At 42.0% G+C, this 27161-nt stretch overlaps 1 protein-coding gene across 1 annotated transcript; it reads left to right on the top strand.

Moving 5' to 3' along the window:
- slbp (stem-loop histone mRNA binding protein) lies at positions 1 to 25398 on the top strand. The gene is made up of 8 exons (XM_069923743.1): positions 1 to 225; positions 6383 to 6538; positions 11811 to 11921; positions 18831 to 18893; positions 19408 to 19542; positions 22273 to 22422; positions 22628 to 22745; positions 24501 to 25398. The coding sequence occupies exons 1-8, from the start codon at positions 176 to 178 to the stop codon at positions 24609 to 24611; spliced, it is 894 nt and encodes a 297-aa protein (XP_069779844.1). The 5' UTR covers positions 1 to 175; the 3' UTR covers positions 24612 to 25398.
- Positions 25399 to 27161: the final 1763 nt, after the last annotated feature.

The raw sequence follows: 27161 nt of genomic DNA, 5'->3' as shown, positions 1-27161 counted from the left end.
GCGCCATTGGTCGCGAGGTCGGTGACGTCAGGTGCCCGGGGACCGAGCCTTCTGGGGCCATTGGTCGCGAGGTCGGTGACGTCAGGTGCCCGCGGACCGAACCTTCTTGCGTGGGGGGGGGCCGTCATTGTTTGTTCGGCGGTGCCGTCTTCGGTGAAGGTAGAACGACGTGGAGATGGCATACCGGAGTGCAGCCTCGGCCGCCGAAGGGAACGACCTCCTCAGGTAGTGTGTGTGCGGTGGGGGGGGGGGCCTGGCCCCGGCGGGCAGGCCCAGGGGGGGAGCGAGGGTAATCGCGCGCGGCAGGTTCATTTGAATCGATGGCGCGGAGTGGGGGCGGGAAACGGGGCGGCGGCGGCCATCCCGTCCATCCATCCACGGCCGCTGCCGATAAGCGCACGCACCGCTGCAGAAACTCCGCAGGTCGAACAGTGCCCTTTGCATCGGAGAGATTGCACACTTTGACGAAGGGCTCAAGCCCGAAACGGCGCTCATGTATTTTCATCTTTGCTACATGATTGGCAGGTAACAATATGACACAATTCATCAATGCATTGCATTAAAAAAAAATCCACCAAGGGCTGAGTTTCTCCAGCATTTCGTGTCTTGTTTTTAAACTTCATGTTTGTTACTGCAACCGCAGGCCCAGACTCTTGGGGAAAATTTGCACTCCAGCTTCAGTGGCATTCAGGGAGTATGAGAGTTTTGGGGGGGGGGGGGTAATCTTTAATCTCCATCTATACGTTCTCGATTGCCAATAACAGGGGTGAGTGATCCCATAACAATCTAGCTTTAGATTCCGTTTTCCTAACTCTCCCTTGGATGTGGGCTGATAACAGGAACAGGTCAATCCTTGAGTATGTTTTATGTCTACCCGATTAATATGAGTATTCCTTCTCCTTTGGGTGTTGTCTCCTCCATATATCCAAAAGTTGCATTTCCTGCATCGATTTAACCATAAATTTGGTTACTTTGTTCTTTCTGCTAGTCTTTTTTCCAGTTTTATCCATCTTTGAGTCCAAATTAAGGTTAAAATCCCCTCCTATTAGTATATTCCCCTGCGTATCTGCGATCTTACAGAGGCCCCAACATTTTTTATTGCCACCGCAGGCAGGGTAAGATAGGACCAACAGTGTCCTTGTACCCAAACTCAGTTCTCAGTGTTCTATGCAGAGTGCATTGGATTGCAATTGTATGTGGAAGTATCTGGCTGGGGGAGGGGGGGGGGTGTTGTCATGAGGTCTTGGACTGCACCTCTGGTTAAATCCTTTTTAAAAAGGACTGCTCCAAACATTTTGTCAAGTGTTCTCTATTATTGCATTTGGCTTTCCCTGACCCATTCCTGAACCTGTCTTTTCAAAGAATGTGAGGGACAGAAGCATATATAAATTGTTCAGCTCCTTGGCTCCACTTTTCAATAAAATCATGACTGGTGTCTCTGCCACTTTCCTCCCAGAACTATGATCACTTCATTCCAACACTAAGTTAATCTCTGTTGCAAATACAACTGAGGCTCCATAGTTCTTTGGTAGAGAATTCCAGGAAATTCTTCATTGAGTCCAGTGGTTCTCAGCCTTTTCTTTTCACTCACATACCACTTTTAAGTATTTCCTATGCCATTGGTGTTCCATGCTTAAGGTGGTTTGTGGGTGGAAAGGAAAAGTTTGAAAATCACTGGTTTAATCATACCTAATTGACGTTATATAACTCTAAAGGAAATGGTCCAATGACCATTTCTCAAGCAAAAGGGATTCTTAACCTTCTTTTCCCACTCACATACCACCAAAAGCTATCTCTTACTAATTACAGAGCACTTGTGGCGTACGGATTACTTAAAGTGATATGTCATTGGAAAGAAAAAGGTTGAGAACCACTGATTTAGTCCATGTCCTTCTAAAGCCTTTAAAATGAGCTTTCAGCCCACTGAGTCTGCTGCACCATTTAACCATGAGCTGATCCATTTTCCAACTCAGCCTCACTGCCTGGCCTTCTCTAGCCTGGGTAATCAAGAACCTATTAACCTGCCTTAAATAAACACAATTACCTGGCCTCCACAACTGCCTGTGGCAACAAATTCCAAAGATTTCCCACTCTATCTGAAGAAATTCCAGCACATTTGTTCTAATTGGACACATTTCAATTCTGAAGTTGTGCCCACTGGTCCTGGATGCTACAATCATGGGAAACAACCTTTTAATATCTACTCATTCCATGCCTCTCAATATGCAAAATTCTCTAAATTGCAATGAGTACAGGCTGAGAGCTGTCAAGTGCTATATGATAATGCTTTTGATCCCAGAATCATCCTCGTGAACTGCTTCTGAACCCACTCCCAACATCAGCACATCCTTTTTTAAATGAGAAGCGAGCTCTCTCCAGTGCCTTATAATGCCTCAATGTTACATTCTTGCTCTTCTATCCTATTCCTCTTGAAATGAATGCCAGCATTGCATTTGCCTCCTTCACTGTTGACTCAACGTGCAGGTTTGCCTTCAGGTTATCCTGCATGAGGACTCCAAGGTCCCTTTGCATCTTGGTAATTTCAAATTTCTCCCTATTTAAAAAAAAATAGTCTTCCTGTTTGTCTTTATGAAAGTACATGACTACACTTTCTGACATTGTATTTCATTTGGCACTTCTCTGCCTATTTCACTAATCCATCCAAGTCCATCTGCAGCCTTCCTGTTTCCTCCACCTATCTTTGTTTCATTTCCAAATGTGTCCAAAAGCCATTCATTCCATAATCCAAGACCTTGATATATAACATAAAAAGAAGCAGCACCAGCACATTCCTCAATGGAACATCACTAGCAACTGACAGCCAACCAGAACATGATCCCTGTATTCCAACTCTGCTTCCTGCCAATCAATCAATGCTCTACCCATGCTGGTATGTTTCCACTTACACCATGGGTTCTTGTTAAGCAGCCTAATGTGTGATACCTTGTTAAGGGCCTTCTGAAAATCCAAATAAACAATATTTGTTACATCTTTAGAATTCAATAGGTTTGTAAAACAAAATTTTCACTTGAGGATACCTTGTTGATTTTGGCCTGTTGCCTCCAAGAACTCCATAAAGTCATCCTTGATGATTGACTCCCAACCACTGTTGTCAAGCTATAATTTCCTTTCTGCTGCCTCTTTCCCTTTTTAAATAGTGGGATGACATTTTGTGATTTTCTTTTAGTCCTCTGGGTCCATTCTGATCCCATGTGACCTCTTTCTAATGATTTAATGTTGTTGCTTACCAACAGAGAGAGCCACACCATACTTTCTGCTTATCTCTCTATCCTTTCAATACACTATGTATCCTTGGTCATTAAGCTTCTAATGACATCCATCCTTTAGCCACAACTTTGATAGTCTCATCATCGTATTTTTTTCATAGCTGTACTACATTGTCATCCACTTTATTTCTTATGCTGCGTGCTTTTGCATATAACCCTGTATTTGTTACTTTTGACTGTGTCCCTTTTTCGTTGTAACTCATCCCCGTGGCTGCAATTTTGTCTATCTGCCAGGCAATATCCTGGTAGATTTCCTCTACACCCTCTCCAAAGCATCGCCATCCTTCCTATAATGAGGTGAGCAATATTCAAAGTATGATCTCACTAAGGTTTTATAAAGCTGTCACATTACTCCAAAGTCTTGGACTCAATCTTCTGATCAATGACAGCCCAGGCACCATACACTTTCTGAATCATCTTGTCAACTTGCGTGGCCACCTTGAGGAACATGTGGACCTGTTCCCCAAGATCACTGTTCTGCAACGCTATTAAGTTTCCTGCCATTAATGACATCCTCTGCCTTAAAGTCTGACCTTCCAAAATGTATCACTTCAAACTTGTCTAGATCCATCTGCCACTTTGCCCAATTATACGTCCAGTTGTAACCTTCTACACTATGCACAACACATCCAACCTCTGCAAACATATGATCCACCTCTCCACTTCTTAATCTGTCATTTACAAAAGTCAAAAGACCAGGGGTCCCTGCAGAACGCCATTAGTCCCTGACCTCCAGGCAGAATACTGCTATTGTCTGCTTTCTTTCGGCAAGTCATTTGCAAATCCAAAAAGCCACGGTTCCTTAGATCTCATGCCTTGTGACATTCTGAATGAGCCTACCACGCTAAATTTTATTTTTTCAAAAAATATACTTTATTCATATTAAATTATTTACAAAACAAGAAAACCATTCAAAACCTTTTACATTTCATGGTGTCATTCTTATGGATACATTCTTATCAATGTACATTTTACCTAGTTCTCTTAGTACACTTACCACCACTGACACCTTGTTGTTTCTACACATTGTCATTAGATGTACCTTTTCTAGAAAAAAACTATTTTCAAACAAGAAAAGAGTTCAAGTATTTTTACAATCATAATGTCGGTGTACATTGTTACAATTGTTCTCTCAATACCCCATTACCATCACTGTGGCACCTTGTCGTTTCTCCCCTCTTTTTTTGTTGAGGGGCTTCGCCTCAGTCTTAGCCCCTCAGTGCCTGGTAATGGGAGGACTCTAGACGGCTCCTTCCCCACAGCGCCCTCACGTTGGCTGCACCAATCCTTAGTGCATACCTCAGCATGTACTCCTGCAGCCTGGAATGCGCCAGTCAGCAGGATTCCCAGACCAAAATCTCGCATGATGAAAGACCAACAGGTTTCTGGCAAACCAACGCATCTTTCACCAATTTAATGCTCTCTCAGCAGTTCTGGATGTTGGGCTCGGAGTGTGCCCCTGTCTCCACACACTCTGCAAATCTGAATTAAGTAAAGTGTTGGGCAACAGTCTCCACTCCACTGCAGCCATCCTGGGGACAATGGATGGCGGTGATATTCCGGTTGTATAAGAGGGATCACACTGAGAGGGCTCCTCTCGCTGCCAACCAGGCCAAATCCTGCTGCTTGTTTGTGAGCCCTGGTGATGAGACATTCCATCAGATGACCTGGACTGTCTGCTCAGGGAACCATCCCACCAGGTCCATCAAGTCTTCATCTCTATTTCTGCAGTGCTGACCACTGCCTGATGGCCTTGTGGTTGAAGGTATTCTGTAAAAACTTTTGCACGAAGGATAGGTGGTGTGGGTAAGTCCAGCTAACTGGGACATTGCATGGCACTGGGGCAAGGCCTATCCTTGGCAAAATCTGGGACAGGTAAAATCTTGGCATATAGCGGCACTTGATGCCCTCATATTTTGGTTCCACGCACAGCCTGATGCGGCCACACACAAAGGTGGTCATCAGGATGAGTCACATTGGGTACGCCCTTTGCCTCATTGTCTGGTGACTTGTACATGGTACTCCTTCGGACATTATCCATTTTGGAGCCCCACGTGAATTGGAAAACTGCTCTAGTAACTACCAGGGTAGTTGTGTGGGGGATGGGCCACACCTGTGCCACATACAACAATACCGAGAACACCTCGCCTGAATACCATTTCTTCCTCGTTATTGAGAGGAACGTCCTATCCACAGACCCAATTTCTGTTGGATTTTGTGATCTGCTCCATTCTTGTTGCAACCCTCTGCCCCTCCAAACCAGATCCCTAGCACCTTCAAGTAGTCAGATTTGACTGTAAGCGAGATGATGGACCGGTCAGGCCAGCGAATGAAGGGCATTACTTCACTCTTCTGGTTTATCCTGGTGCCTGATGCAGACTCAAAATGCCTACATATGCCGGTCAGTCTCCAGACCGATCATGTAACCGAGCAAAAAATTGCAACCTAGTCCATATACAGGGAGTCTGAGTGCCATCACAGTTTGGCAATGTCACTCCTCTTACGCTCACGTCCATCCTGATGCTTTGGCAAAGGGCACTGTGCAGCACACAAATGAGACTGGAGACAGTGGGCAGCTTTGACTAACTCCTGACTTGATGGCGAAGCTATCTGTTTTCTACCCATTGATTTGGACTGCACTACAGTTCTCTGTCGAGCAGTTTTATCTCCTGGATTCCCTCCTCAAATCCCATTTTGGGGAGCACATCCATCATGAACATGTGCGATATCCATGGTAATTTGTCTTGCCGTGGTGGAAAGGCTTTGAAAGTGATTTACTCACTGCAGGGCACCTAGTGTCCAATCTGCTGCTGTAGCCACTGTATGCATATGGTTCATGAAATTGTTTCTGATGGATAGTGACCTACCACCCTTCAGATATTAATAGTGGTGGAATTGGTGAATCTTCTGCTAATACCTACCTAAAATGTGCTGTACATCTGAACATTTTTTGAAGGCTGTCCACTTTCCTAATTGTACATTTTTATATTGAGTGTAATCTCCTGCTTTAGATGGTGTTTGTTCTTTACTCTTGCTTTCAGCCTGATCATATCTGTCTTTCTTTTCTCTCCTCTACCTTACCATCTCCTCCCTAGGAAAAAGCTGCCACCGTGCCGCTGGTCCATTGGGAGGAAGCGCAGTGCAGACGGCAAACTACGGAGGGTGGATGACTTGGAACCCACTCTGTGTGATGATGATATTAACGATGAGACTCCAAACTCTGCTGGTTGGATGGATGGTAGGATCTCCAGGTTAGCTTCACAATTCTTTTCATAAATTCTTGGAGGAAGGCTGCAATGAAAGGATGTAGACTTTTCATTTAGAACATAGAACACTACCGTACAGGCCCCTTCGGCCCTTTGATGATGTGCAGAACCATGTATTCCTGAAAAAAAACATGTACTAAGCCCTCCCTACCTCGTAACCTTTTTCTTCCATCTATGAGCCTGTCTAAGTGTCTCTTAAATGGCACTAATGTTTCAGCCACCATCACCATCCCTGGCAAGGCATTTTGGGCATCCATGACTCTGTGTTTTTAAAATAAACTTGCCCCTAATATCTCCCCTAAACTTCCCTCCCTTCACTTTGTGCATGTCTTCTGGTGTTTGCCATTCCTGTCCTGGGGAAATAGGTGCTGGCTGTTCCCTATATTTGTCTCTCTTAATCCTGTAGACCTTGGTCAAGTCTCCTCTCATCCTTTGCTCCAAAGAGAAGTCACAGCTCTAACAACCTTGCCTCAAGACTTATTTTCTAATCCAGGCAGCATGCTGATAAATCTCTGTACCCGATCCATGGCTTCCACATCCTTCCTACAGTACAATGAGGTGACTAGAACTGAACACAATACTCTTAAGTATGGTCGCACCAGAGATTTGTAGAGTTGCAACATGACCTCTTGACTCTTGAACTCAATCCCCCTATAAATGAAGCCCAACATCCCATAGGCCTTTTTAACTATCCTAACAACATGTGTGGTGACCTTGAGGGATGTATGGATTTGGACCCAAAATCTCTGTTCATCCACACTCTTAAATAACCACCATTGACCCTGGTTTATCCTTCCAAATGCATCACCTTGCACTACTCCGAATTGAACTCCATCTGTTACTTTTCTGTGCCCAACTCTTCATTCTGTGTATAGGTACACAATCATTTATCTGGACATCTAAAATCTGGAAAGCTCCAAAACCCGGCCTTTTTTCCTGGTGCTGGTACAGCGGAGAGAGAGAGAGAAAGAGCAATGTGAATAGGTTTGGCGGTGGGGGGGGGGGGGTGGAAACGGCAGCGAGACTCGGGTGGGCGAGAGGGGAGAGAGACGGCAGCGCGACTCAGGTGGGCGGGGAGGAGAGAGAGAGATGGCAGCTTGACTCGGGCGGGGAAGGAGAGCGAGATGGCAGCACAACTCGGGCAGGCAAGGTGGAGAAACGGCAGCGCAACTTGGGTAAGTGAGGGGGAGAGAGACGCCAGTGCGACTGGAAGTGGGTGGATATGGCAGCACAACTCGGGTGGGCAGCTGGCTTTTGTTCTGAAATCAGGAAAAATCTGAAAATTGGTACACACTGTCCTCCAAGGGTTCCAGATAAAGGATTGTGTACCTGTATATCCTTTTATAACCTACGACAACCTTCAGTACCATCCACAACTCCTCCAACCTTGGTATCATCTGTAAACTTACTGATTCGTCCTGCCCTTCCCCCCCCCCCCCCTCGCCACCCTTCCTTCAGGTCATTTATAAAATCACAAAGAGCAGGGGTCCCAGAACAGATCCTTGTGGTGCTCCACTGGTCACTGACCTCAGGGCAGAATATTTTCTGTCCTCTGCTTTCTACATGCAAACTTTTTTTTTGTCCGCACAGCCAAGGTTCCAAGAATCCCATTCCTCATGAGTTTCTGAACCAGTCACTCATGGGAGACCTTGTCAAGTGCCTTACTAAAATCCATATCGATCACATCTACTGCCCTACCCTCATGAATTTCTTTTATTAGCTCCTAAAAAGAACTAAATTAGGCTTGTGAGGCATGACATTCCCTTCACAAAGCCATTTTGACTGTCCTTTAGACTGTACTTCTCAAAATGCGCATAGATCTTATCCTTAAGAATCCTCTCCACTAGTTTGCGCACCTCTCATGCAAGACTATAATTATAAGGATTCTCCATATTTTTTTAAATAAAGGGATCACATTTGCCATTCTCCAAGCCTCTGGCACTTCCCCTGTGGCCAAAGAGGACTCAAAGATCATAACCACTGTCCCAGCTAGATCTTCCCTCTCTTCCCACAGCAACCTTGGTTATATCGTGTCCATCCCTGGGAATATCAATTTTAATGTTTTTCAGAAAATTAAGCACTTTGTCTTCTTTAATCAGAACATTGTCTAGCACACAAGCCTGTTATATTCCGACCTCGCCCTAATCGTGCTCCTTTTCTCTTGTGAATACTGAAGCAAAGTTCATTTAGGACCTCCCTAATAATAGGTCATGAACCTGGTCAGGTGACAGACCTCTCATGCAAGACTCGCTGGTCTATAATTACAAGGATTCTCCCTATTTTTTTAAATAAAGGGATCACATTTGCCATTCTCCATGCCTCTGGCACCTCCCGTTGCCAGGCATAGTGGAGCACCACAAGGATCTTTCGTCTCCAGGCACATTGCCTCCTTTATCCTTTTGTGGTTCAGCCTTCATTCCCATCATCCTTCGGTTCTTCACATATGCATAGAATGCCTTGGGGTTCTCTTTAATGCTACATGCCAAGGCCTTCTCATGCCCCCTTAGAACTTCTTCCTGGCTGCCATGAGCCCTCCTGTTTCCTGCTTGTATCTAATGTATGCTTCCTTCTATCTCTTGACAAGCTGCCACACCTGTTTTATCAACCACCGTTCCCTTTTGCCACCATCTTTTCCCTGTCCCAGAGGGACAAACCTAACCTGAACCCAGCACAAGTGGTCCCTAATCTTTCTTCACACTACTTCTGTGGTTTCACCCTTGAACATCTATTTCAAATTTACTCTTGCTGGTTTGATCCCATCATAATTAGCCCTTCCCCAATTAAACACGTTGTCATTTTGTCTGCTTTTATCCTTATCCATAACTATGCTAAAGCTCAAGAGTTGTGTTCATTCATAAAAATGCTCCTCTTTGGCAACGGGAGGAGCCAGAGGCTTGGAGACTGGCAAATGTGATCCCTTTATTTAAAAAAAATAGGGAGAATCCTTGTAATTATAGACCAGCGAGTCTTGCATGAGAGGTCTGTCACCTGACCAGGTTCATGACCTAATATTAGATCCAGTATGGCCTCTCCTCTCGTCAGCTGAACCACAAGCTGTGTCAGGAATCCTTGAACAGTCCTGACAAATTCTGCCCCATCTATCCCTCTCGCAGTCAGGAAGTACCAGTCAGTATTAGGGAAATTGGAGTCTCCCATAAAAACAACCTTGTAATTCCTGCACCAATCCAAAATCTGCTGCTCTTCGATGTCCCAAGGGCTATTTGGGAGGCCTTTAGACTACTCCTGGTACAGTGATTGCTCCCTTCCTATTTCTGGCTTTCACCAATACTGACTGAGTGGATGATCCCTCTACAGCCTCCTCCCTTTCTATAGTTGTGTCACAATCCCTGATCAGTAATGCTACTCTACCCACTCTTACCTCCTATCCTATTCCTTTTAAAACACAAACCCTGGAACCTGCATCAGCCAATCCTGCCCTTCCTCCAGCCAAGTCTCTGCAGTGGTCACATCATGATAGTTCCATTTACTAATCCATGCTCTAAGTTTGGCTCCTTTTTTCCTGATACTCCTAGTGTTTCAAGCCCTCGAACTGACTTCATTTATGTTTTGTCCCCTGCCTGTCCTTCCTCACAAACTCATAATACGTAGATTTGTGCTTTTGACCTTCTGCTCTATTCTGTGCACTCCCACCTCACCCCCCACCCCAGTTTAAACCCTTTTCAACAACCTCAGAAAACTTGCCCGCCAGGATATTGGGCCCTTTCCAGTTCAAGTGCAGCCTGTCCTTTTTGTACAGGTCAGACCTTCCCAGTAGAAATCCCAATGATGAACAAATCTTAATCCCTGCCCCAATTCTTCAGCCACATATGACCACCATGACTTGCCCCTGGTAGATTGTTGGGGGAATAGCCACAGGGGGTGCTCTACGATGTCTGCCTATTCCCCTTCTATCTCCTAATAGTCACCCATCTACCGGGCTCTTCACCTTTGGGAGTGACTGTCTCCATTTGAGAGGCATTCACTGCCTCTCAAATGATCTGGAGTTCATCCAGCTCCAGTTTTCTAACTCATTCTCCAAGGAGCTGCAGCTTGATGCACCTCTTGCAGGTGTAGTCATCAGGGACAATTATGCTGTCCCAAATTTCCACATCCTACATTCAGAACATTTCACTGCCCTAGCTGCCTTCTCCATTAATTATTTATTCTTTGTTTAAATGCAAAGCTCTTTCCTGACCTTGCCTTACTGGAAACCAGCTCGTCCTCAGCCGTGCGACCCAAAGCCTCAAAATTCCTCTCCTACTTTGAGCCACTTACTTACTGGCTGCTCTGCTTGAGATTTCCATCTCTTTATGTTGCCATTGCCCCTTATTTGTAGTACTCACTCCAATCACCATTCTGTTTAACCCTTAAATTGCCCTCCTATCTGATCATAATTAGCCAGCTTCATCAAGGAGGCCCTGTTGTCCAGCTGGTAATCAAGGTGTCTTCAGATGCTGAATTACAAGGGCAATATACAAAACTGCTGGAGGAGCTCAGCAGGTCACACACCATCGTTGAAAGGCAATATAGGCACTTCAGACTTGAGCCCTTCATGAATGTTCTTGCATTCTAAACCAGTTTTGAAGTTGAGCTTTTTTCCACACATGGTGGAATTTTGCCTAATTGCCCAAATGTTGCAGTGGATAACACTGAACAACAATTTCTTTCAAAAGGTTTGCTTCCTGAAATAAATTTGGGGATTATGATGGACAACTTCAAGCTGAACACAAAGGATCACTTCAGCTTTGCTGTATCACGTAGGAAGTTGGAGAAACGTTAACGTCTATCGAGTTTGGCATGTTCAATCACATAATGATGCTGACCTAAAAATGTTTTGCCGCCGATTTTTGTTTGTACTCCACATCTGATTTCTCTTGTGTCAGTGTCCAACAATGGTCAGCCAGAATTGATCGATTCCATTTGCCCTGGTGCTGCTTTTCTGTGGTTCACCGTGTTTATCGCAGATTGCTTTTGCACCAAGATCAGCAGGGAAAAAGTCCCAAGTGAACATGCAGAAAATGAACTTTCAATCACATGTTGGACTTCATGGTTTTGTATGCTTGAAGTAGACTTAAAATATGACAGGAAATCACAAAAAAGGTTATATCTGAAGCAGCCCAAACTCCATAAAAAAACACTTTAAAATGTTCAAGAAGCCAAATCTTCATTGCCCAATGTAATGAATAAATTTGAAAGCAGGACCATGCTTGTAAAGCTCTGCTGGAAATAGGCCAAGCTCAACTTTTATCTTTTGCAGTTTCACCACACCAGAAGGTGATGGACCAGAACCACGATGTGCTTCTGTCGATTGGGGCACAGCAGTAGAAGATGAGGAGACGAGGCAGACTGTTTATCAGGATTTGAAGAGGTTTGTGTGCTCATTTGGTTTTCATTTTGAAGGAATATCAAGAATGCTGTATTCAAAATCTATTTTCAGTGTATATTTTAATGGAAGCAGTTTATCCATGCTATTGAACGGCATTTTGTTCTAATGTTCCTGTTACAGATTTTTCTGCACAGCCAAAAATGTAGATATCCATATTAATAGCACAAATGCAATAATGAATTTCACTTGCATTCCAGGACTGTTTAACTATATTTCATATTTTCTGGTTCCCTTGTTTGTAGTTTTTGTACAATTGAACAATAATAATGGTAATTCTTTTGGATTTCTGACCTTACTGCAAAATGGCCTTTTTTCTTACTGGAGCAAAAAACTGCTGGAAGAATTTGTAAGAATCGGAACAGAAAGAGCAAGTCATTATTTTGGTTGAGACCTTTCATTTGGACTGATAATATAAGAAGAAATGGCCAGTATATTCAAATTTGGGAGAGGGGTGAGGCAGGAACTAGATGATGTGTTGTGTTATAAAAATGACCTTGAGCCTGGAGTCATGTTTGTTGCTTGCTTTATTTTACCATTCACTTAGTGAATATCTACATGTGCAGGCTTTTCCCTGCTAGTCCTGAACCTCTCTCTCCAAGATACAGAAGTCCTGCCCCGTGAACGACGTCCCACCAATAGTGTTACACCACATCCCCTTTTCGTTCAAAGCCCCCTTTTCTGTGGCTTCTCCCACTACAATTACCTTTACACATTCTAATACAAATGCACATACAACCTTTACACAGTCTTTCTTGACTCTGGGTATTTTACAGTCTCTACAGATTCAGTCTCTGCAGTCTCTTTATTTCTCATCCTAACATCGTTCTTATTATGCCAGGCGAACTCTGTGTTTCAGTCGGCAGAATGTCTGGATCTGCCTTTGCAGGAGTATCCATTTCTGGCCCGTGCTCGTGTTGCTTTTCATCTGGAGACTCTGGTATGGGAATGAGATGTTGGCGATTCCATCTGTGTCCCGTGTGGTCAGGTAACCATGTACGATCGTGGACTGTGGTGGATGGAAGTTGCTGTACATTGCTGTCTTGTTTCGGAGATCCATATCTTCTCTCCTGGTGCCAGCTTTTCCTGGTCACTCATTCAGTGTCTCTTGTTATACCGCTTTGCATTCTTATACCTCTTCTCCCTCTCCTCATTCTGGAGTTGTAGCAGGTCTGGGAGTTCTGGCTGCAACCTCTCTGGAAGGGTTGGTAGAGTTGTGTGAAGTTGACACCCCATTAGCAATTGGGCTGGACTGTAGCTGTTGCTCAGTGATGTGGCTCTGTACGCCAATAGTGCACAGTCAGGATCTTTTGCTTTATTGAGCAGGTTCTTCACTGTTTGTACTGCTCGTTCTGCCTTGCCATTGCTTTGTGGATACTTAGGGCTACTGGTCACATGTTCGAACCCATAATCCGCTGTGAAGGCTTTCCTATTTTGTCCAGAGAATTGTGGACTGTTGTCGCTTATTAACGTCTCTGGAATGCCATGCTGTGCAAACATCGATTTCAAATGAATAATTACATCAGTAATTCATGTCAGGCTGAGTTGTGCTATTTCTATGAATAGAGAGAAATAGTCCACCACCAATAAGTATGCGTTCTCTCCAAGAGTGAATAAGTCTGCACTTAGCTTTTGCCATGGCCTGTCAGGGAATTTACTCTGCATCAGTGGTTCTCTTAGGTTTGTCCTTTCCTGGATGCACTCTCTGCACTTCAAAACAATCTCACTTATTTGATTACTCCGACCTGGACACCACACTGTTTGATTGGCACGTTCCTGGCACTTTACAACCCCCCGGTGACCCTCGTGTATTTTCTCGAGTACCTTGTTCCACATGCTAGCTGGAATAACTAATCTCATACTATGCAGGTGTACTCCATTGTGCACACTCAGAACAGCCCTCTCTTGCCAGTAGTGTTTAACTGGTCCTTGTAACTGGTTTCTGTCTGGCCAGCTTCCAATGCAATACTTCATGACGTGCGCGCGTCACACTGTCAGTGGATATTTGCTCTCGGAGCTCTGTCAGCTATCTGTTTGTTGGGAGGTTTTCCATCACCGTCTCGGTGTAAATATTGGTTTTCCATGAGGTCTTTGTCAGCACTCGTGGTTCCATCTTGTATTGGGGAGCGAGAGAGTAAATCCGCAGTTGTGAGGTTCTTCCCAGGTGTGTGTGAGATCGTGTATGAGTATTTCATCAGCTTCATCCTGAACCTTTGTATCCGTGGTGGTAGCGAATCCAGCACTTGCCCACCAAGCAGACTCACAAGTGGTTTGTGGTGCATCTCCAACTTGAACTAGAGTCCCTATCTAGAGAACTAGATACCCTAACTGTCTCCTGGTCTTTTTCAAGGTCTTGTCCCCCATACAGTATACCAGCGTATTCAGCTGGTTAGCTTCAGAGGAATTATTGAAATTACTTGCCAGTCTGAAGGGCTTGAATCTTCTTATCCACCTCCCACTCCTGTGGCTTTGAGAGTCTAAGGTTTCTGGAGGTTTTATTGTGAAAGCTGCCATTGGAGGAGCCACCGCTCCCAATCAAGGTGCCTCTACATGTTCAGGCCCATCCTCCATCTTGGCTCACCTCTTTCACTTTTATTCTTTCACAGCCTGTCCTCTCTGTGGCTCAAAGCTCCACTTCTGACACTATGTCGTGTTGGGTTCAGACACGCTCATTATAAAAATGACCTTGAACCTGGAGTTGCATTCATAGCTTGCTTTATTTTAACCATACACTTGGTGAATATGCACAGGCTTTTCCCTACTAGTCCTGAGCCTTCATGATGTAATCGCCCTGAACGATGTCCCACCAATAGTTACACTACAAATATAGTTGCTGTCCTCATCGGTGTACTTAAAATAGTCCCTTTTGTATATTCTGCAGTTGTACAGCATGGAAATAGACCATTTGGTCCTTGTGTCTCTAAACCTATTGTATCCATACATCAGCTAACTTTTTTTAAACATTACAATGGTGCCTGTCTTGACTACCTCCAGCAGCCCATTTTGTACCCTCTATATTTTTTTTAAAGTTTCTTCTCCGGTTCCTGTTTAAATTTCCCCCCTGCCCCCCCCCCCCCCCCCCCCAACCCTTAAACCTAGGTCTTCTGGTTAACAATTCCCTTGCCCAGCTTTGTGCAGAAGACTTTCTATTCACCCAATCTGTTATTATGATTTTGTATACCTCTCTGAGATCGCCCTCAAACTCTTCCGCAGCAAGGAATAAAGCCTGCTCAACTTATCATACAGATGTAGGGTGGATGTGGAGGGTGATGTGATCTCTATGTCTGGAACCATGTGGGAGGTGGATTGTAGAGGGCCACCTCTACAATCCTCTAGTGATTTCCTGGGCTTGACCCTCCAGCTTACTATACTATAACGTCCACCACAAGCAGGAGCTCTTTTGTTTCTTGGACTTGAGGATGTGAACTGTGGTTAGCGCTGAAGGAGTCCTTGGTAAGGTGTGCACTACAAAGGGATCGAGATTGTTGTAGATAGCATTGAAGCTGTGCCCACGTTAGACAAGGAACAGCGAGTAGTGTATTGTAATCCTTTGTATATACAGTTGCTACTATCAATTGTGTTAAGTCTAATGCAACTGGGTTGTACTGTGCTTGTATGTCTAATCAGTTGCTAGTGTTGGTGGTGTTAGTCCAGTGTGACTGATTATACTGTTTGATTTTGAGAGCATTAGTGTGTGTTATTCCTGTTGTGATCCATAACCATATAACCGTTTACAGCACGGAAACAGGCCATGTCGGCCCTTGCGTGTGTTTTAGTAAATATCCTTCCTGTGTCCAGACTCGTGGCTCTTTGAACCCACCAAACGTTTTCCCTTCCCACATGACAATAGCTCAGGCCCCAATTCCTTGCAGTAGTATTGTACATCTTATCTGCACCCTCTCCATGACCTCTCTGGCAGCATAGTGACCATAACAGAATACAATATTCCACATGTAGCTTCAACAATGTCTTGTACAACTGCAACATGGTTACTGCTCCCCAAAGGCTCATCCACTTATCCTTCCTAATTTCTCAACATGAGATCAGACGTTGCCTTCTCCTACGTGGGACCCTCTACGTATTGCTGAAGAAAACTTCATTGAACACATTTTTACAACTTCCATCCTGTCTAAACCTTTTGTACTATAAATTTTCCCACTCAATATTTGGAAAGTTTATATCCCCTACAATGACACCCTTGTTTGACAGAATTACAAATTCTACCTAGCCTGGAGGAGAAAGAATCTCGGGGATCTATGTGATGTCATTTATGTACTCTGACAATAAATTTGAACTTTCAAAAGCTGGCATCAAATTCCTGTCATATTTGCTCCTCTAATTCCTGTTGACTGTTTGGGGACCTGTCATACATTCCCATTGAGGTGATCATCCATTGTTCCTCAGCTCCACTCGTGTAGCCTCACCAGCTGACTTGTCTCCTCTGACAATTGGTGCGACATCTTTCTTAAACAATGACACAACGTCCCCAACTCTTTTACCCCACTTGTCCCTTGGAATGTTGAACTGCCAAGTCCTATCCATCTTAACTAGGGTTTCTGTACTGGGTAGGTGCAATTTAAACCAGCCTTTCTCTTGTCCAGTAAATTTCACATCATCCTCTGTACAGGTACACAATCCTTTGTCCAGACATGTAAAATCCAGAAAGTTCCAAAATCCGGCAAATGGAGAGAGAGACCGGCAGCGCGAGTCGGACCGTGGGGGGAGAGATCGGCAGCGCGAGTTGGGTGGGTGAGGGTGGGGGGAGATGGCAGCGCAACTGGAAGGATTGGGGGTGGATGCGACAGCACGGTTCGGGTGGGTTTAAATCTGCCTTTCCGAAATTCAGGACACACTGTCCCCCAAGGGTTCCAGAGGAAGGATGTGTACCTGTACTAACTTGTCACATGCCCCAACCCCACTGCCAATTTGATTTTAAACACACCCACATAGCACTAGCTAATCTGCCTGCCAGGATGCTTGCTCCTCTGGTTCAAGTGCAACCCATCCCATTTGATGGTCGCTTCTCCCCAGAAGGGATCCCAATGTTTAAAAACTTGAATCCACCCCCTGCACCAGCTCCTCAACCATAAACTAATTTGGTCTCTTTTGCTATTGTGAGCTCACTAGCATGTGGCACTGATAGTATTTCCAGAGATCACTACCCTCAAAGTCCTGCTTCTGAACTCTTGCCATCTGCCTATACTTGTGTAATATCTCATCCCATACTTTGTTATTTGTATCAATGTGCACAATGACTTCAGGCTGTTAACCCTCCCCATGAGAATATTGTCCAAATGCTCAGTAATAGTCTTGATCCTGGCAACTGGGTAATGTGATATAATATTTGTAGATGTATTTGGGAGATAAATTGGTAAAATTAGAGAAGGTTACATACATATACACACACTTTAAAACCAATCTTATTTGAAATATTGAAGAATTCGTATTCAGTGACTTTACAGAAAGTATGGAGAATGCTGTGCACATTTCACAAGTAGGTGCTAATTGAAATTGTCATGAAATGAATGGACTGGAGACAGGTCGTCCATGTTGAACATTTTTGCAAGTCTTCTGACCTTTCTGCAAAGTGCTTACTCAAAGGGTTCTTGTTTACCTAAAAACAACAGATGGGAGCAAAAGACTAACTTCTATTGCTTGCTGGAGAAGGAGGGGTTTTTTGAGAGGGAGAGAGACTGAACAGTCACAGCTGAAACAAGCAGGAGAAGCTGGTTGGAACTGAAGAAAAGTTCCAGAGTGGCAGATGACTGGAAGTGCTATCTGTCTGATGTTTCTCTTGGAATAAGGGAACAGAAAGGAACTCTGTCCTGGAACAATACATCTCTCTCTGCAAACCTACAAAGAACCTTCCTGAGTGGTAAACATTTACCTTTCGAGCACCAAACCCTGGTGAAATTTATACATGTTAAATTCTGTGCACAGTATAAGAATTGCCTGCAACCAGTGAATTTGGAAGAATGAGAAGTGAGATTGAACTGTGAACCAAAGAACTTTTCTTACATTTACACAAACATTGCATACATATGCGCTTAGAAGGGGGTTAGTTTGGGTTAGTTAAGTTAATAGAGATAAATTGAAGTTTGATTCTGTTTTCATGTCTAAAGATAATTAAAAACAACTTTTGTCTAAGTAACTATTTGTCTTGGTGAATGTCTATTACTGTTGGGTTTTGGGGTCCTTTGGGCTCGTAACAGTAATCAAATTTATTTTTTCCTGTAAAACAAAAAATGCAGGAATTTTCCCAGATCTGATGTAAGGGCCGTTGATCCAAAACATGAACTTTTGTTTATCTTTTCACTGTTCTCTGTCTTGTTGAGTGTTCAGCACTTCCTGCTTTTGTGTTTTCACCACTGGAGTTTCAATTTTTTCTTCCCAGGTTCTGTTCATAATAGTTGTAACTTTCTTTATACCATGTTCACTTCGTTTATTTAAAAGGCTTCCTTGCTACAAAGTCTAAAACAAAAGCTTGTAATGGATGTTGGATAAATTGGAGATTTTTTTTGTCTTTAGGTTTGCCTCTAAGTTGGTGCTGTTATCACTCTAAAGCTCATTTTAATTATTTCAGGGCTCAGGCCTGAAATGTTAGTTACCCTTTGCTTCCTTTAGATGCTATGTGACCTGCTGAATTGGTTCAGCATTTTTGTATTGCACTACAATCACAGCATCTGCAGACTTTCCTGTTTAACTTTTAATCCGTGTGATCCCTTCACTTATTAAAAGTTTTCTTTGACAAGATGTCTTTACAGCAAAAAATATCTCACAGTTAAAGGTGTAATCTTTCCTGTTGAATAGGCTATTCACAGTATTTATAGTTAAATGTTATAAAGTGTTAATATTCTCCAAGTTTTCTTTCTTAATTTGTATTTTCTTTTCCAGATATAAAAGGAGACTCTTGCTAAATGACTTCAATGACCATGAGAGAGATTATTCATCTGAAAGGTATAACTGATATTTTCAAGGAGACTGAAAAGTGCTGCATTATTGACATCTTTCATTTTGCAATCTTTCTTTGTAACATTGCCAAAGTAGGTTTTTTTTGCATGATATGGCATTTGCAGAGTTAGAAATTGGATGGCCAGCCTTTTTAATGTTGGATATGAATGCTTCCACTTTACTGTTGCTCTGCATTATGGGTTGCATGCCCACGTTGTTCTCATCTGTGGTCAGTGAATACCTGGTTTTATTACTTTCTAGTGCTTTCATCCCCAATCTCCTGTGATAGTTGTCAGAGCAGTTGATTTTATAAATGATGTCATGTGCCAATTTGACACTTCAAAGGGCAATTGATTCAAATAAGTTATTTTACAAGAACGACAGATTTGGGTAATTAATGGGTAGTTTATACTGATGAACTAAATAGTTTATCACAAAGAATTTCTTCAACCAAAAGCCAAATATTTATGAGCAGAAATGGAAAATTGTTATCCAATTCCTAAAGTGATTCTAATTTCAGTTCCAGTGGCTCCAGAGAATCATTGGTATCTTCTGAACTCGAAACTGATGAAGTGGTACTGATGAGAAGACAAAAGCAAATCAACTATGGAAAAAACACCATTGCCTATGATCGATTTATTCAGGAAGTTCCTAAGTAGGTGCATAAGAAACTCTTATTTTAATATTGTTGCTTTTGTGGTTGTCTTTTGTACTTTGAGGTAAATTTATTCAAGCACGTTAAAACTATTTGGGGCTCAACCCAGACCTCCATAAGAAACAACATTTTTAAATTTTAGATTATGTAAAATATTGTGCAGTAGTTTGAACTCTATACTTCAGTGTCATTCCAGCTGTAGCCCTTTAAATGCAAATTGAGGTTACAATTATTTTTCATAACCCTTCATTGTGACTGCAACTTGCTCCAGCAATCACTCGGAGGAGCTTGGTTCCTTCTCCATATCATCCTTGTCTGCAGGTCATTTGCAAGCTAATATTACTCTCATTACAATTATCTTTAACTCGAGATAATTTTAGGCAGAACTTTTTACGGTGATCACTTAGTCTTTTCCATTTGCAGCTGCTTAGAAATTGCCAAACTTTACCTTGGATGCTTATAGATTAAATAATACGTGTGTAAAATTTGATAGACACAACCCTTCTCTTATCCTCCTTCCATTTTCCCTTGTCATCTTGATTGTGTGCCATTTCTGTCTGAATTGTATTAAAACTTCATCTGAAAAGTTCCTTCCCTTGAGGGAAGGTTTAACTGTGTTGACCTTGGTCACATCTATTTTTTAAGAGATACAGCAAAGTTACAGGCAGTTCCAGCCGAAGGGGCAAATGCACCAATTAACCCCATGCATTTTATTTGGGAGGGTAGGAGAAAACTGGAACTCTGGAGGAAACCCACACATTTTTTTGTTTCTGGAGGGTGGGAGAAAACTGGAACCTCGGAGGAAACTCCATAGTCACGGGGAGAGCATAGCATTGCATTTGAATCCTGGACGCTGGTACGTAAAAGGGTTGTGATAACTGCTACACTAACAATACCGGCCTCCTAAAAGGTTTAGATGAAGAGTTCAAGGTTTACTGGCATTTTTAACAGCAAATTAATGAATTTCACTCTCGTGATTTGAGCATTATCATTTCCAAAAGCTTTGGATGTGAATCCAGTCCTAGTGGAGCCATGGTTGCTTTTATGTGAATTTCTACATCTTGTGAATACCTATACTTCCCTGAGAGAAAATCAAATTCCTTTGCTTCACAGCTGGTTTTAAAAGTTAATTTAAAGGTCTTACTTTTACTTGGTGTGCTAGAATAGAAATGTTGCCAACTTTTTTTAAACAGTGTGGGTTTCTCATTCTTTAGGTTTGGCTTAATAAAGGCAATGTGAACTGGGGCAATTCTAACAATTGGGTTAAATCTGACAATTTTGCATTTGCAAGTAGGAAAATTTACCAGAGATCGTATGCTTTTCAGTATTAAACTATTGCCTGTTGGTTAATAATATGTGCTAGCTCATGATGGAACATTTTTAATCAATGAAAATTTAAAATATCAGGAAGCATTCAGTTTACTGTGACTCTAGCCAAAGAACTACCTGATGCTGTCTTCCAGCCCCAAGTCTGTAGTTTCCAGTCATCCAAGATCTGAGTACGATGAGAGCATCTGCCTCTATTACTCTTTAAGGCAGTGAATTTCGCACCCTTGGGTGAGGGGTGGGAGGGGGGGTGAGGGGTGGGAGGGGGGGTGAGGGGTGGGAGGGGGGGTGAGGGGTGGGAGGGGGGGTGAGGGGTGGGAGGGGGGGTGAGGGGTGGGAGGGGGGGTGAGGGGTGGGAGGGGGGGTGAGGGGTGGGAGGGGGGGTGAGGGGTGGGAGGGGGGGTGAGGGGTGGGAGGGGGGGTGAGGGGTGGGAGGGGGGGTGAGGGGTGGGAGGGGGGTGAGGGGTGGGAGGGGGGGTGTGGGGAATCTGTCCTAGCTAATCCTCTTGTCAATTACTTGAAATGGTAAAGAAATGGTTCTTCTTAGCTTGATAGTTGTGTGTTAGTTTCTGGAGAGGTGTTTGAATAAGTGCTGCGAATGGTAATTATTCATGAATATTTTTTGTGTGTAAATAACTTTTATGAAACTCTTTATGATCATGTTCTGTGTTTGCAGTTGCCATCCTGATTGAGATGGTCACATATCCAAAAGCTTGCTGTGTGTAGACTGAGAGGGTTAACGAAGAAAAAAACTGCATCTTAGGGAATCTAGAGGAGGGAGGAAGAGTTGTGACTTGGTGTGAAAGGAAGATGGTTGGGATGAATTCTATTCTGAAAATTTGAAGAGGATTTAAAACCCAAAAGATGGAAATGGAGGGGAACACAGAAGTAGTTCAAATTAAAAAGTTAAATTGTTAGCAAAAGTACAAGGTTTTTTTGTCAGGACCAGTCATGGTCCTCAGTCTGAATGTAGAGGAATTTGAATGTATTACTTGAATTCTGCAGATCATAGAACTGGGTGGTCTCAGCAAACTCAAGGATGGCGATTTCATCTTTGTTTGATTTTTGCATAGTTGGGGGGGGGGGTGCGGGGGGAGACTAGATAAGGACTATTGAGCTACAAATTTGAAAAATGATAAAATTTCTAGCCAGGTAAGCAAAGCAAGTGTATATGATTACTTTTTCAGAGGTTTATTGTACGTACATGACATCACATACAACCCTGAGATTCCTTTTCCCTGCGGTGTAAAACAAAGAACTGTAAACAGATAAGGAATGTAAACAAACTGACTAATACATGGCTTAATATAAATGAGGTACAGAATTGTTTACTGTATGGAAGAATGTTCAATTTTAGCTGCATAAATGCAGACCTACTCTTTAAATCAACACTTTTTATTTTAGGCATCTCCGGAAGCCAGGTGTTCACCCCAGGACTCCAAACAAGTTTAAGAAGTTCAGTCGTAGATCCTGGGATCAGCAAATTAGGCTATGGAGAATTGCACTTCATGCCTGGGATCCACCTGCAAAAGAAGGCAGTGATTTACAAGCCGTGTATGATCAAATTTCTGGATTATTGGAAAACTTAACTTTATGGTTTATGAATTTAGAATTGTGCATTTCTAATAAAAAATAAAAGCATGTTAAATGAGGATAGATTAAAATTAGATTTAAATATTTATGGATATAAACAATAGTGATTCTATTCAAACTGTAGTGTTTAAATTAAATATAAACCTTGAGCTTCATTGTCTTGCAGCACAGAGTTTGATTTTGATATGGAAATAGAATCTGTTAACAGCTCAAATGGAAGTCGGACAAGTTCTCACGATGAAAGAGGATGCACACCTAGCAACACAAGAGCACCATCTCCTCAGGTGTTAATTGTGTAATTTTTTTAAAGAATTAAGTATAAAGTGATTTTGCTGTGTTTTTTTTTTAAACGACAACGAAAATTTCGGGTTGATAGGACAAGCTAATACTTTAACAATAACTTTCATCAACATGGCATTTTTTAAACTTTGAAATCAATCCTGGCTCTTCATGTGGTTATTATACAAGGCAACATTAAGATGGTGACCAATAGCATGGCCAGAAAGATGATAATAGAAATGAGCAGTTAGTTTTTCACTATACAGACATGACTACCAGCCCCCCCATATCTCTATTGGGCACACAGAACTCAAAACGGTCAACCAGTTTACCTATCTCGGCTGCACCATTTCATCAGATGCAAGGATCGACAATGAGATAGACAACAGACTCGCCAAGGCAAATAGTGCCTTTGGAAGACTACACAAAAGAGTCTGGAAAAACAACCACCTGAAGAAACACACAAAGATCAGCGTGTACAGAGCCGTTGTCATACCCACGCTCCTGTTCGGCTCCGAATCATGGGTCCTCTACGGCTCCTAGAACATTTCCATCAACGCTGTCTCCACTCCATCCTCAACATTCATTGGAATGACTTTACCACCAACCTCGATGTACTCGAGATGGCAGAGTCTGCAAGCATCGAATCCATGCTGCTGAAGACCCAACTGCGCTGGGTGGGTCACGTCTCCAAAATGGAGGACCATCGCCTTCCCAAGATCGTGTTCTATGGCGAGCTCTCCACTGGCCACCGAGACAGAGATGCACCAAAGAAGAGGTACAAGGACTGCCTAAAGAAATCTCTTGGTGCCTGCCACATTGACCACCGCCAGTGGGCTGATATCACCTCCAACCGTGCATCTTGGCACCTCACAGTTCGGCGGGCAGCAACCTCCTTTGAAGAAGAACGCAGAGCCCACCTCACTGACAAAAGACAAAGGTTGAAAAACCCAACACTCAACCCCAACCCACCAATTTTCCCTTGCAACCGCTGCAACCGTACCTGCCTGTCCTGCATTGGACTTGTCAGTCACCAACGAGCCTGCAGCAGACGTGGACATACCCCTCCATAAATCTTCGTCCGCGAAACCAAGCCAAAGAAATACAGACCCAATGAACTATCTTGGCACAATAGAATAGACATGGATTTAAATTTATTGCATCAGAGCTTTAATTTTATTACATTATAGATTTGCAACATCATATTTTGTACACCTTCACTTAGCTAAAAGATTTGACATGATTAAATGACTAAGAAAATAATTCTGTTATTTTTGGCAGGATTTTTGGAATCTTTCTACATTGTGGCCTATTTGAAATTGTCAGAGTTGGCTCAAATATAGTATACTTTTTGTGGGATGTGTGGGAGGGGAAGGAAGGATGAAGGCAGCTATTGGATAACTCTTATATATCCTCCTTGTTGACTGACTACCCAGTCACCTCTGTTCAAGATGCAAAATTTCTTGCCTTTGCACAAAGTGAGAATTGCATCAGAGCACCTTAAAACCTAAACATTGACTATTTGGATTGTACCCAATTGTGACATAAGATGCTTGACGCTACATATTTTTGATTCCACTTTGAACAACTAAATTCTTAGTTTAATTAATCTGACAGATATCCTTTTTAAAAACGAGAGCTTGTGTAGGGGATGTTTCTGTGGTTGTTGGCTGTAATTTGCTCCACTGTTTACTGTGGTTTCATTTGAAGTTGCTATCTCTGAGTATTTTGAATATCACAACAATATTTCTTTTTTTTAGGCATCTGGCTCGACTTCAATGATTAGAGAATTTGTTTCTCATACGGACAAAGAATTTGATTTGCAAGCTTGTTTGGCTGAAACTAATGAAGCCAATTCTTGGTTAAATTAATGGCTATCTACAGCGATGAGAAACTTGCTTTGAACAATTCTACAAATGGTGAATATGAATTTGTTTTTTTAAAATAATACCCCATTGTGTAGATTTTGATAATATGCAGCCAAGCAAATCCATCCATGTTACTAGCTTTCAGCTACCAATAAAACAGTACCTGCTGTGAATAAAGCAATTTGTATAATCTGGACACTCATTTGACTATTCTCAACCAATTGCAGATTTATGGTGAGGGAATACTTGATCCATTCTTAAATTTTAATGGACAATAATACTTTGTAATAAAGCTTGTTTTTTTCTGAATGGCTCGCCAGGAAGGGGAAGTTTTTTTGCAAAGGTTCAGATGTATGAGATGATGGACTCTTTTATGCTTTAACTTAACAATTTAAGTGAATTTTTTAAATGTTAAAGTAACTTTGCATCTTGTTAGATTCTTCCGTTTAATATCTTCAAAGTTTAATCTTGTTGATTTAGACATCTGCTAATTACATTGATCATTTTGAGATTGTATAAAATTAATACTTGTTAATGTTTTGAGCCATGTTGATTTATACTATATGACCTGGTTTGATGTCTATTTGCACAAAAGCCAGTTTCCTGTTGGAACAGTATGGAAAAACTCAATATTGTCTTTTTGTATTTTGAGCAATTTTCTGTGCATGTGCAAATTTCAAGTTAAATATTGAAATTCTTTTGATTATAAATGGTTGAACTCAGCATTATTTTTGATATCTAAATTTTTTTAAATCCACAATAAAACATCTTACCTATTTGAAATATTAAAGGTCTCAAATTCCATGTTTATTGCACGACTTCATTGGGCTTTCTTGATTATATCAGAATGAAATGAACAACACAATTAAAATAAGATTAAAAATGCATTTTTAAAATCCTTTGGTGTAAAAGAAGCAACACTGATATCATTCATGACTTTTGGATGGCTACCTTGCTTGAAAGATTAGTTTCTGGTATTCATGAACCCGAGGGAGCGATTTAAATTGTAAATGTTGGTTGGATTTCTTATTACATTGAAAATGATGCTGCAATCTCTTGATTCAAATATTCAATGAAGTGTGTAAGATTTCTTATCCATTTTTTTAGTAGTCATCAAAGTGTCTCTCTGTATTCTTAGTCATTGGGTCTTTTGTTCTATTGACAATGTATTAATGTCACTCATGTTTCCTCTTCATTTTCTCGGCCCCAAAATGAAGCAAAGGAGTTTCATTATGAAACTGTTGTCCATGTAATGGCAATCACACATACTAGTTGGAAGACTGATTTTGGCAAAGTCTCCCTTCATGGACATCCTGTCAAATGCTGAAATAATAATGACATGAGTGGGCTGAGGTTATCTGGAAAGAAAACTGGATTTGATCGTTTTCTGTTATTTAAGTGATAAAACTATTGACACAAATTTGTCCTCAACAAATAGATAACATGCAGCTTCAGCAAGTAATTTGGGGCAAATGGAATGTTGGCCTTTAATATAAATGTGTGAAACCTTGCTACAACTAGGGTTAAGGTCTTAGTTATTGTAGATTTGTTCTTTAAGAAAGTGTACATGTCCTGGGAAATTCCAAAGGTTCACTGGTTTGATTGCTGAAATGGCTTTTGTATGAAGAATTACTGGGCTGAATCTGCCTGTACTTGCAATATGCAATTTGTCTTTTGATTCTGCTTGCATGTAATAGCAATATTTTGCAGCTAGTGGAGTTGCTCCCTTGCAATAGCTCCAGTGCTGTTTGTGGAAATTACAGGTTTGCCTGTTACCATGTACCTCCATTTTCTTCCTATGCTCCAATAAGTTGATAGGTTAATTAGTTTCTAGTGAGGGGCAGTTTATGGGAATGCAATAGTGTAATTTATCAGTATGAAGTAGATGAGCTCTAAGGACCTGTTACTTGTGATCTGATAATTTTTCTATTCACTTTGCCCTATTTTGATTTCTGATTTACAAAATATAATGTCACATATTCATAGTTTTAATCTTGCTCCAGAGTGCATGGCACTTGGTTTTCTTTTGTCATTCAAATCTCTGTACGAACATAAAGCACATTCTCATCAACTTTTGTTTCATGAAACTCAACATGTTCATATGACTTGCATTTCAGTAAAACAATATTTACAAATATGAAACCATCATAATGGTTTAAACAAGTCATATGGAATGTTGCAGAAGTCTTCTGAAATTCAGATGAAGTTAGTTATGGACAAGGCTATCAATGGTAATAATTGCAAAGGAATATCTCTACTGGCTGTCTCAAATGTGACACCCTGATGGCTTGTGGAGCTTGTAACAGCCACACAAGATGGATCCAGCCCATCAAAAGGCAGAAAAGATTTGATATTACTGAAAGAACAGAATCAAGCATTTTGTCTATTGATTTCAAAAATGTGTCACCTTCAAGCAAAAGGAGCCCTTCAGGATCCTTTTTAAACCTGATTGCCTTCAAAATGTATCTTCCTCATTAAGATGATTCACAAACCCTTATCCTGACAAAAGGCTCAGGCCCAAAACATTAATTATCTTTCTTCCTATGGATGCTG

This window comes from Narcine bancroftii, chromosome 3 (assembly GCF_036971445.1).
Source record: "Narcine bancroftii isolate sNarBan1 chromosome 3, sNarBan1.hap1, whole genome shotgun sequence".
Taxonomy (NCBI): domain Eukaryota; kingdom Metazoa; phylum Chordata; class Chondrichthyes; order Torpediniformes; family Narcinidae; genus Narcine; species Narcine bancroftii.
The sequence above is the reverse complement of the archived record's forward strand: the minus strand, read 5'-3'. Positions and strand labels throughout refer to the sequence as shown.